Raw genomic sequence first — 11,514 nt, 5'->3', positions numbered from 1 at the left:
TAATCGGGATGGGTGTGTCAGAGGCGGTGCGGTTGGCGCAGGATAGAGCAGGGTTTAGGGCTGTTGTGCATAGGGTTGCTATGAGTCGGAATCGACTCGACGGCACATAACAACAACACCTGTAGGTCCAGCATTCCTTGGAGGTCCTCGCTTGTCCCAGTCTTCCCCTTATTGAGGAGCTTCCTAATGCAGAGATCTGAGTCCCAACAGACTCAGCAATTAGTAATTAAGATTCAACTCTTAGGAATGAAACCCTCTCCCATCCTACTCTACCCCAGGCTCTATTTCTTCCTTTTTCATTTCCTGTGAGAAGAAGGTGTTACTGGCCACACCCTAGAGAAACTCCCAGTACATGAGATGAGGGCTATAATGGAATTAAGGGGTGTCACATTCCACCCTGAATCCTTTCATGTCTACCTGATTTATCAGATCATAGGAATGATTCCAGAGCTTCTCTATATCATTTGTCCTGTTAGATACCTTCACGAGGATTTACAGGATCCCTGTCGTATGCCATTTTCATGATCTCCCTTATCCTCAAGTGCATTGAGTCACTGTGTTAATCCATCTCAATGAGGGTCTTCCTTTCTGGGCCTTTCAGACAACATGTGAGGAAAAGTTTCATGATCCTTGTCTCTAAGGAGCTCCCTGGTTGTACTTCTTCCAAGAAAGGCTTGTTCTTTTGGCAGTTGACGGGATATTCAGTACTCTAGTAGATGTGTAGTCACAGGGAGCCGCACTGTTAGTTCAAAGCTGGCTGGTTTGAATTCATGTGGTTCCAAGGGTGGAAGTTGGACCATATCCTCTTGTGCAGTCGACAACTTCTGAAACTCTACTACAGAGTCAGCTATGAGTCAGCTCTGGCACAGTGGCAATGAGTTGAGTTGCCTTCTCCAACACCTTGATTTTTCTGTCTTCTTTATTCATTATCCAGCTTTCTGATGCATATGTTGTTGTTAGGTGCTGAGAAGTCATGCACCTACCATTTTGAGTCATTTGCTATCTTGATGTATGTGTTGCTGTTGTGTACCATTGAGTAGGAACTGACCTATAGCTGACCCCCCAGAGGGTTTTCAGATGTTGTAGTCATACAGGAGAAAGGAGGTTGCCTATCCTTCTCCCATGGAGCTGTTGGTGAGTTTGGACCGTGTGCCTTTGGGATTGCAGCAAAGAGATTTACCACGAGGCCACAAGAGCTTACTTTGCATAGAAGGAGATTCCCCTTCTTTCTCCTGCAGAGCAGCTAGTAAATTTGAACCATATACCTTATGCAATAGTAGTGCAATTCCTGACCACTAAGCCAAAATACATGATTCAATCTATGACATCCACTTTTCCGGGAAACTCAGTGAAGTACTTCTGAGAAGCATCAGGCAGGGATGGAGCTGGGTCACTAGGTCCATGAGCAACTATTTCTATTTCAGGTACATAAGAATTGGGAAAGGGTCTAACAGCAGATGCGCTAGTAAAATGGGCCCAGACATGGAAAAGGGATGCCCTGCTGCTTCTGCTTTGCAGAGTGCTTTTCCGTTTCATCCCTAGTTTCAGCAGTTTTCTGAACAGAAACACTGGAACTTGGAAGTTATAATCTTGAATTGTAGATTATCTATAAAGTGGCTGCTAAAATATTTCAGTTTCACATCTGATACCTCATTGCACCATTATCTGAGTGACTGAAAAGTAAAAATACGACCTAAGCTGAAGCAAACACATTTGATGTCTTGGTTTCATTTTCTTCATATGTTTTATTAGTTAGAACAAACAGTCAAATATATAAAGATAAAAATCAAGCCATTCATCAGAACAATTTTTTGTTGGTTTTTGTAAAAATGTGATTAAATATATAAGTATGCTTATAAAAACAAGAGAATCAATACTTGAGTATTCCAAATGCTGTAAGTTTCCTCCCTTCTCATTTTAATCATTCATTTAAACCCATATAATCATTATATAAAGTAACTAAATGTATGATTCAGGATATGTTTCTTCATAATGGTTTGAAAATTTGTGGTACTTGCATTTCAATTAGGTGTCTATAAAGATTCCCTCTGTGCTAATCACATAATTAGGAAAAAAAAATATATAAGTAATGCTATGATGGAAATGTCAAATATTTAGTATAGAGGACAATTGAAGTTTATATATTAAGAATAAGACATATTTCATTTAATTGCAATGTATGTTTTCTTCTAAGCCAGCAAATACATTTTGCAGTCAGCAGCAAATTCAAGCTGTATGTTATTAATGATCACTCAGCTCGCTTTAAGTATATAATCTGTATTACATTAAAAAAACCCTTATTTAGGTAACTGCTTTAAACATTTTGTAGACTCAAGTACTTCTTAAAAGTTTTCTGTTATTGATTTTCAAATCTTCTTTGTAGGTATAAGCTTCTCGGGAAGCCAAGAATAATCATGCTTCCTACCAGTTGGTCTTTACCTTTGATAACCCCCCTGTGGCTATTATACCGGCCTGTCAATAAGCATTTATTGAGAACCTGCTGTGGGCTAAGGCCTATTCAGCCTCCAGAAGCAAACACTGTAGAAAAGAAAGATTACATTTGCGTGAAGCAGCTTACATTCAAGCTGGCAATTTTTATGTGTATAAACTGAGTCTGTTGCTAGAGAGCAATGGGAGAAGACTGACTAGCGTTCTCTTACAGAGCAGTTGGTGGATTTGAACCTCTTATCTTTTGATTTACAGTGCAACACACTGTATACTACTCCACTAGAGCAAACACAACAACTCAACTCATCAGCATAGAGTTGGAACCAACTTATAGCTGGCCCTATAGTAGGTTTTTCAGAGACAGTAGATTGCACAGGAGGAGAGTGCTCATCTTTCTCCCCTGAAGCAGCTGGTGAATCTGAGCTGCCTGTCTTTGGGCTAGTAGCAAAACTCCACACTTACTAGGTCACGAGAGCTCCCAGTTTGTGTTTAATTCATTTCCCAGCATCAGTGGAAATTAAAAAAAAAAAAGTTAGGGAAAAACATTGGCTTTGAAACTCCCCTAGACTGATAGACGAAAAAGGCTCCCATTAGCTAACTGGGGGAAAGGAAAGTATCAAATTTGTATAGAATCCAGTAGATTAGTCTCCAAAGGTTTAGCTGTAGGTCAGATAGACAAACAGAAAGAACTGGAAGCTGTTTCTTAATTATTTGCACATAAAGGTAAAATGCATTTTTTAAGAGTAAAATGTCAGGACATTTTTGTGATTTCCTCTCACTAGTAAGACAGGAGGGAGGTTCTTCGTGAGGATTTCCAGCCAAGCCATGTAGAGCAAATCAGATATAGATCCTTTTCTTGCCACTGGAAGGCTCCTGCAAGCATCAGAGAAACAAACAAACAAACAAGGAAATTTAACATTACTCCAGCCAGTAACGTCACTAGTACTTCTTCTTATTTAAGTTTTTACATTTTAATTTATTTTTAATTGATATTTTCATGAAGGTTTATAGAGAGCTTGGATTTCCATTCATTCATTGTTGCACATTTTCCGCCACTAGTACTTCCAAGATTGTTAACAGTTTTCGTTTTCTTGGCTCCACAATCAACACTCTTGGAACGAGCAGCCAGGAAATTAGGAGATGAATTGCATTGGGAAAGTCAGCTGTCAGGGACCTCTCCAGAATACTGAATGTCAGTCTGGAGATTAAGGTGTGCCTGATCCAGGCCATAGTCTTCACAATTGCTTGCAATGCACCAGAGAGCTGAACAATGACTGGGGATGATAGAAAGAGAAATGATGCCTTTGATTTGTGGTTCTGGAGAAGAGTATTGAATATACTATGAACTGCTAGGAGAACAAACAAGTTCATCCTGGAGAGAGTGAAACTGGGCTGCTCTTTGGAGGCAAGAATTCTGAACCTTCATCTGACATGCTTAGGGCATGTTGCAAGGAAGGACCAGTCCTTGGAGAGGGACATCATGTTTGGGAAGATGGAGGGACAGTGCAGGAGAGGAAGATCCTCGATGAGATGGATCGACTCAGTAATTGGGGTGGTGGGAGTAGGTGTGTCAGAGACAATGAGGTTGGCACAGGATAAAGCAGGATACAGGGTCACTAAGAGTCTCAAGCAACTAGATGGCACATAATAACAACAACAGTATTTCTGAGATCTTTAATTGTCAATGGCTTGACACTTTACTACTTTCCTCACATCCTTAAAAAAAGTGAAGGAATTAAAATTATTGGAGTATAGACTTTAAAGATAGTCTGGTTTTGCCAATCCAGAGGAAGACTATTTGAATCCACCTAATGCTCCATGGGAAGAAGATTGACAATCTCCTCCTCTGTAATTTACAACTCCTGAAAACCTGTTGGAGGGTCATTTATGAGTAGATTCCAACTCCATGGCACATAACAAAAACAACAACATAGAGTTTAAGCTGACACATTTCTCAGATGGTATAAAAATCTACAAGCCAGGAAAATAGGCTTAGGTGTTGAGTACTGTTGAGTTGGAACCAATGGCCTGGAATGAGATTGCCCATGTTTCTCCCACAGTGCAGCTGGTAGATTTGAACTATATGCCTTTAGGTTGGCAGTGCAACTTTTACCACCACTATTTTACCAGAGCTCCCAGTGGTCGTAGAGGACAGATAAACATTTCATTCTTCTTTAAATGGAGAATTTTATCAGCTAATTAACCTTCATTTTTTAGTGGAAATTATTTTTCAAAATAGTTTAAATGTTCTGACATTGGAAGAAATCCCAGAAAACAGTTATTTGAACCCTAGAAACCTCTGATGACCTAGAAGGTAAGGAGATCCACTACCAACCCACAGGCAGTTTGTTCAAATCCTCCAGCAAGGAGAAAGATGGACTATTTCCTCTTACACAATTTATATCCTCTGAAAAATCCACTTGGAGAGTCAGCTGTGAAGCAGTCTGACTAGATGGTACCTAACAACAACAATACCCAGTTCAGGACACCATTCTACTGAACCTTAAGAGTGGTAAGATGTTCTTTGAAAACAAACATGGGAAAGTTTATGAGATATATATGTGAAAGTCAGCACTTTTCAAATTTAGCTACCAAGCTTTAAATAAACACACACTGATCCTTACCCTATGGTTAGAGACCTCATGGATAAGTGTGTGGACACCATAGCCTTTGAAGGAATTACTCAAAGAAGAGACCCATGAGTCTAATGGCAGATTTGGTCTTGGTTCAGTAGAAATTCCAGGATCACAGGTACTTGGAGCACAATCTAGAAATGATATGGGTCCTAGGGGGCATGTCCTCCTTATCCTGTAGATGGCACCTAACTAATGGAGGGACAATATTAGGTTTTTAATGTCCATGGGCCCCACTACCAGGGTCCTGGGTGACATTTTTTCTTTCACTTTTAAATCCTACATTATAATGATTTTTTTTTTTTAAACTCTCCATCTGAACACTTGGTCATAAGCTTTTAGACTGACTAGCACATTTACTTTAACATTCCCCTTTAACCTTCTTAAATGTCTACAGTGATACATACAGGACGATTAGATTTGCAGCCCTTGAGTGCTCCTGTAAGAGTTCATTCAGTCGAACTTGGCGGTAACTCTGTGGACAAAAATAAGATTTTGTTGTAGACAGTTCTAGCAGAATATATGAATAAGGATTTATTTTCTGCTTCAAATTATGGATGAACAGAAAACCTCATTCAAGGAGAGCATAATTCCAGCTTTGGAAACTGTAGTTTGAAAAACTCATGGGAAAGCTTAGATATATAAAGAACAAGCTCAAAATGTCATTGTGTTTACTCTCTGCCCTTAAGTTGATTCTGACTTATTGCCACCATGTGGTGGTCTCGTGTTAAGAAGCTGCGCTGTAATCCCAAAGACACTTGGTGCATATTCACCAGTTGCTTTGAAGAAGGATGGAAAATCCTTCCGTACTGTTTACTGCCTCTTAAACCCCCCTGAAAAATCAGCTATGGGTCTGTTCTGGCTTGACAGCACACAACAACAACAACAACAAAAACAACAACTTGGGCTTCCAAGGTTGTAAATATTTCTGGGGGGGGGGTGTTCCCTCCTTTATTTCTAAGGGTGGCTGGTGAATTCAAATCACTGAAATTTCAGTTAGCAGCCCAGTTCATTTTAACACCATATCTCCTAAGCTCCTTCCTTATGCCATAAAATCTCATTAAATTTTAGGAGGGAAACAAACAAACAACATGGATAATAGCAAAAATAAGTTTGAAATGGCTGGTTTGGGAGCAGGTTTAGGGTTGAAGTACACTAACTTCCTCTTCACATTCATTTGAGTTCAGGGAGCTTTGGTGGCTTAGTTTATAGTGAGTTGTGCTATTAACTCAATAGCCACCCTTGCTGACTGCTTGGATCCACCATCTGGGGGAGATTGATGGGCAATCTCTTCCCATGCACTTTACAGCCTTGGAAATCTATTGAAGGGTCGGCGATGGGTCAGTTCTAACTCAAGGACAATGAGCTGAGCCAAACTAAAAGCAGAGATTTGTTCTTAACCTACTTTTCTTTAAGCTCTTTGAAAACATTTTCAGCACAGTTGAAAACTAAGGTGGCTTTTTAATTGAAACTAAAAAAATCACTTGAAGTCTCACTTGGAAAAGTATTTTTCAGGAATAGGAGTAATATTTATTATATTTCCACTGACTTAAAAACCAAGACTAATAAAAATAGAATGATTTGCTCAATTATATGAAAAGTCTTTGTTAGAATTTGGTGGTTTGTTATAGACAGAATTTACGATTTCTAGTTTAGTAAATTTTCCACTAAATCTAGAACACTTTCAGTGTGATTTGCTCTACCTTATTCCAAGTTCAACTCTTATGGCAGTTTATTTAGATTTCACAGTTTAGAGATTCTTATTTTTTTAATGTCCAATTCAGATGCTATCTGACTCTGAGTTCTTGATCTTATCATACTCTTATCTCCAACTTCATTGAGATGGGGTGACTCCTACCTTACTGGACTCTGAAGAATAAAGTCCATTTGTAGCCATCCTGCAACATGTGGCCAATCTTTCATATTCATGAGTTCAACTACATTACATATTTTCTCAGATCCTTTTTAAAATAGCAATTTTGTAGCTAATTTTGATAGTAATTTTCATCAGGGTAAAATCCTTTTTTAATTGTTTTAAAACGAGAGCCAATCTACATTTATCTGTGTCCTTTGTATATATATCAGCTTAAATTATTTTAGAATCCTAGCCTGTCTTTCCTACTTTAAAATTAAATTTGAAAGGACTTCATAATATGTACTTAAAAGCTGATGGCTGATTTAAAACACACACACACACACACACACACACACACACAACTTTGAAAAAAAGAATCTATTTCACATAAAAAAAATAACTTCCTAAATCCTTATATCTATACCATTAATAGGATTGGAAAGCACTAGAGAAATTAAGGAAACCTGGATCCTGAATAATGAGATTGTATAATAGATTTATTACTTTATGGTCTTTAAATAAACCACTGTTTTCTTTTCAGCTAGTTAGACAGTAAAGTAAAAATTAAGGAAAACAAATCCATACCTTTTCCTTGACTGCTTCCAAACCTGCATCTGTAATTTTCCATGGAGTTTCTCTTTTTAATTTCTCAGCAGTTGTTAAGTCTTTGCAGCTTTCATGAAGACGATATGGTTCAATCATCTCTTCAAAGACTTTCCAACTGAAATTAGAATTATAAAGGAAGCCTCACTCTGGGAAACTAACTCATTATTTCACAGATACTTCAGGTATGACTGCTTCTATTGGCTGTGAAACCAGAGCTGAATGTCATGTAAATCTTTTCAGAATTATCTTTGCAGGGAATATACTATGAGTAAAACCATGACTATCATGCAGCTTTCCTACTCAAGGAAGGCCTTATACTTGTTTGAGGTCTTCTTAGCCTCCTAGGTATTAGATCCTGAATTCAAACACTCAAACACAACAATAACAATTATTCTACAAAGATATTTTCTGCACAGCATCATAAAAGATAGTTATAATGTAGACACTTGAGACCACAAATGAGTTTCCATATGCTTATTGTATGGATGCTATAGGAGACATTCATGAATTAATATAGGTCATGAACAAGGTTCTATAGAAGTTGCTTAGGAGCTTGCTCACACGAGGGAGCTGCTGACACACATGCCGAGGAGCAACATGCAGGGGTGGGAGGATGGCTGGAATCTGAATGAGTGTGAGCCCAGGATTCCAGTCCCGTCATTGCTGGCCCATACCTGGAACCCTGGCCCAGAAGCTGCTGGCCCACGTCCAGAATGCCACTTCCAATGCGCACTGTGAGTGACTGAATGTTGAGTGAGATACTTTGTGGGGGGTCACTGATTGTCTGGATCAAGTGGGACACCTTAGACTCAATTAGAAGGGAGTGAGACAGCTGGAGCTAAAACTAAGGCTTCTTGGTTTTCCAGTTAGGTCTCCGTGCTCCAACTTGAGTCTCCTCACATCCAGTCCATCAACTACCTTTAGCCTAGAGCACGGTTTGCTACCCTAGCTGCAACAGTTGTCTGTCAGAGGAGGCTGGTTCCACAGGCCTTTTCTCTGTCAAACTGAGAGAAACCCAGGCAGGCTAGCTGCCCCACCCTTTTCTAGAATATGGCTACCATCTTGGCACTTGGCCAACTCCCTGCCCTGCCCTTCAATATAACTCTGCCCTGAATAGACCTGATTGTGCTCAAGATGAACCTTCACAGCAAAAACAGAGAGACTTCAAGGTCACCATTGCTCACCACCTGCTGCAGATGCTACTGATCTGCGCTGGCCAAACAACTGGCGTCTCATCCCTAAACCCTTGTCCCTGCTGTGGTACTCAGAGATGCCCTCACTGGAAGACCTGTGAGGTCACCACTTGGCTGCCTCTCTCATAGCATGGTGCCTGGTGGGGATAGAGGGCACCCAGCTGGAGGCCCAGAATCCCACAGGCCTCTCGCCCCAGCGCACCCTGACACTTTATGCTGTCATTTAAGATTTCATTCAAATAAAGAGTCCAAGGCTAATGAAACCCCCCAAAAAACCAAGTGAGGTATTAGAGGTTCTGAAAAAACAAGAAAGTACAATCTAAAATATGAGGTTTATTGTTTCAGATGCTGTCAACATTATGGAGGAACACATGAACAGAGTTGAAGAGATAGTTCACCAGTTCAACAAATTGGCAAGATACAAGATCAACATACAAAAATAAATTGGATTTCTGTACAATGACAAAGAGAATAAGGAACTGAAGCTAAGAAAAACAATACCCATCACAATAGCTAATCACAAGATTAAATATTTGGGAGTAAATCTAACTAGAAACACAAGAGACTTATTCAAAGAAAATTACAAAAATTACTACAAGAAACAAGAAGAGACATGGAGAAATGGAAGAATCCCTTGCTCATGGATAGGAAGACTCAATATTGTGAAAATTACAGTCCTACCAAAGGCAATCTACACGTTCAATGCAATCCCAATACAAATACCAATTCCATTCTTCAACAAGATGGAAAAGGCATTCTCCAGTTTCATCTGGAATGGAACAAGACCCCAAATAAGCAAAGTACTACTTAAAAAGAGAAACAAGGTAGGAGGCATCTCACTCCCTGATTTCAAATCCTTTACACTGCTGTGGTGTTCAAGACATGTTTGGTACTGGAACAATGACAGACACATAGATCAATGGAATAGAATTGAGAAGCCAGAAATCAGCCCATGTACCTATGGTCAACTGATTTTTGACAAGGAGATAAAATAAGTGGGGAAACTACAGCCTTTTTAACAAATGATATTGGCAAAATTGGAAAACTATCTGCAGAAAATGCAAACAAAACCCACACCTCACACCATACAAAACAAAAAACAAAAAAAACTCAAAGTGTATCAAGGACCTAGGACTAAAACCAAGGACTATAAACTTCATTAGAGAAAAGCTTGAAGGAACCCTAGAAGCACTAGTCCACAACTTGAACAGTCTTCTAAGCATTCTGAAAAACTTACAACCAGAAAAGGATAAAACAGATGAATGGGACCTTCTAAGAATAAAATCCTTATGCATACCCAAAAACTTCTCCAACAGGATAAAAAGGGAAGCCACAGACTGGGAAAATATATTTGGTAACGACATGTTTGATAAGGGACTTATATCTAGAATTCATAGACTACTTGAATACCACAACAAGATAAAGGTAAACAACTCAGTTGCAAAATGGGCACAGGATATGAACAGACACTTCACCAAAGAAGCCATTCAGATGGCCAACAAACACATGAAGAAATGGTCAAAATCCCTAGATCTAAGAGAGATGTAAATCAAAACAACTATGAGATATGATGTCATCCCAGTAAAAATAGCAAACTTTAACAGAACAGCAAACAACAAATACTGGCAAGGTTTTGGAGAATCTGGAACTCTTATTCACTGTTGATGGGAATGTAAAATGGTGCAACCACTATGGAAGGCAATATGGTGCTTTCTCAAAAAGTTGGAAATAGAAATACCATTTGATCCAACTACTCCACTACTGGGAATATACCCTAAAGAAACCAGCACCGCCACCCAAGGCAGATATATGCTCACCCATATTTATTGCTGCTTTGTTCACAATAACAAAGAGTTGGAAACAACTCAAATGCCTATCAACAAATGAATGGATAGAGAAGCTGTGGTATGTTCACACAATGGAATATTATGCAGCACTAAAAAAAACAAAGAAATCATAAAATATTATACAAAATGTTGACCAAGGAGGACATTATGCTGAGTGAAATATCTCAGTCACAAAAAGACAAATACTGCATAATGCCACTGTTTTAGAACAGAACTGATAGAAGGGTTGGGGGGGGAAACAGAAAAGAGGGGATAAGTAATGTACACAGCATTGAAACCAACGAGGGAGAGAACTGTATAAAGGAATATATGATTAGGTATTATTGGCATTACAAGATTCCAGAATAAAAGTTGCATAATAAAGTGGTCAGAGATTGGGGGGAGGGGCACTGGATAACAATGAAAGAATGTTTATTCCAAAGAAAAAAGCAAACTGGGAGCTATAGGGGACAGGGAGGTAAATGTGCAACAATATATCAATGGAAATCCAAATTCTATATAAACTCTCATTAAAATCTAAAAAAAAAAAGTCTGTTTAAAGGTAAAGGTGCACCAGTCCCAGATCATGGTCTTCTCAATACCTTTCTATGCATGTGAAAATTGAACATTCAATATACATGACAGAGGAATCAAGGTCTTTTAGTTGTGATGCTGGAGAAAAGTATTGAATAGTCCATCAACTGTCAAAAACACAAGCAAATCTACATTGGAGGAAGTGCAAACATGGTATTCCCTAGAGTCAAGGAGAGTGAAACCTGATCTCTTTGGTCATGTTGTCAGGAGGGTGCAATAGCTGGAAAAGGCATCATCCTCAGATTGACAAAGTGACTATAATAATGGACTCAATTAGAGATAGTGAGGATGTCACAGGTTAAAGTCAGGTTCTAATCTCTTGTTCAGAGGGTTGTTATGTGTCATAGTCTATCCAATGG

General features: G+C 39.0%; 1 protein-coding gene across 2 annotated transcripts in view; it reads right to left on the bottom strand.

The window, feature by feature from the left end:
• Positions 1-3,093: 3,093 nt before the first annotated feature.
• The window catches only part of SLC12A1 (solute carrier family 12 (sodium/potassium/chloride transporter), member 1), a 139,070-nt gene continuing 130,649 nt past the window's right edge, over positions 3,094-11,514 (bottom strand). The window contains exons 24-26 of one of the 2 annotated variants that reach the window (XM_006895292.1): positions 7,522-7,657; positions 5,489-5,556; positions 3,094-3,321 (exon numbers count right to left, since the gene is read on the bottom strand). In XM_006895292.1, coding sequence (XP_006895354.1) covers positions 3,186-3,321; positions 5,489-5,556; positions 7,522-7,657 — 340 coding nt within the window. In that variant the 3' untranslated portion in view covers positions 3,094-3,185. The remainder of the gene's footprint in view (positions 3,322-5,488; positions 5,557-7,521; positions 7,658-11,514) is intronic. The other variant, XM_006895293.1, reaches the window with a different exon arrangement.

This window comes from Elephantulus edwardii, unplaced genomic scaffold (genome assembly GCF_000299155.1).
Source record: "Elephantulus edwardii isolate Elephantulus edwardi_28Jun2011 unplaced genomic scaffold, EleEdw1.0 scaffold00164, whole genome shotgun sequence".
Lineage (NCBI taxonomy): Eukaryota > Metazoa > Chordata > Mammalia > Macroscelidea > Macroscelididae > Elephantulus > Elephantulus edwardii.
Note: the sequence above shows the minus strand (reverse complement) of the source record. Positions and strands in the feature narration are given on the sequence as shown.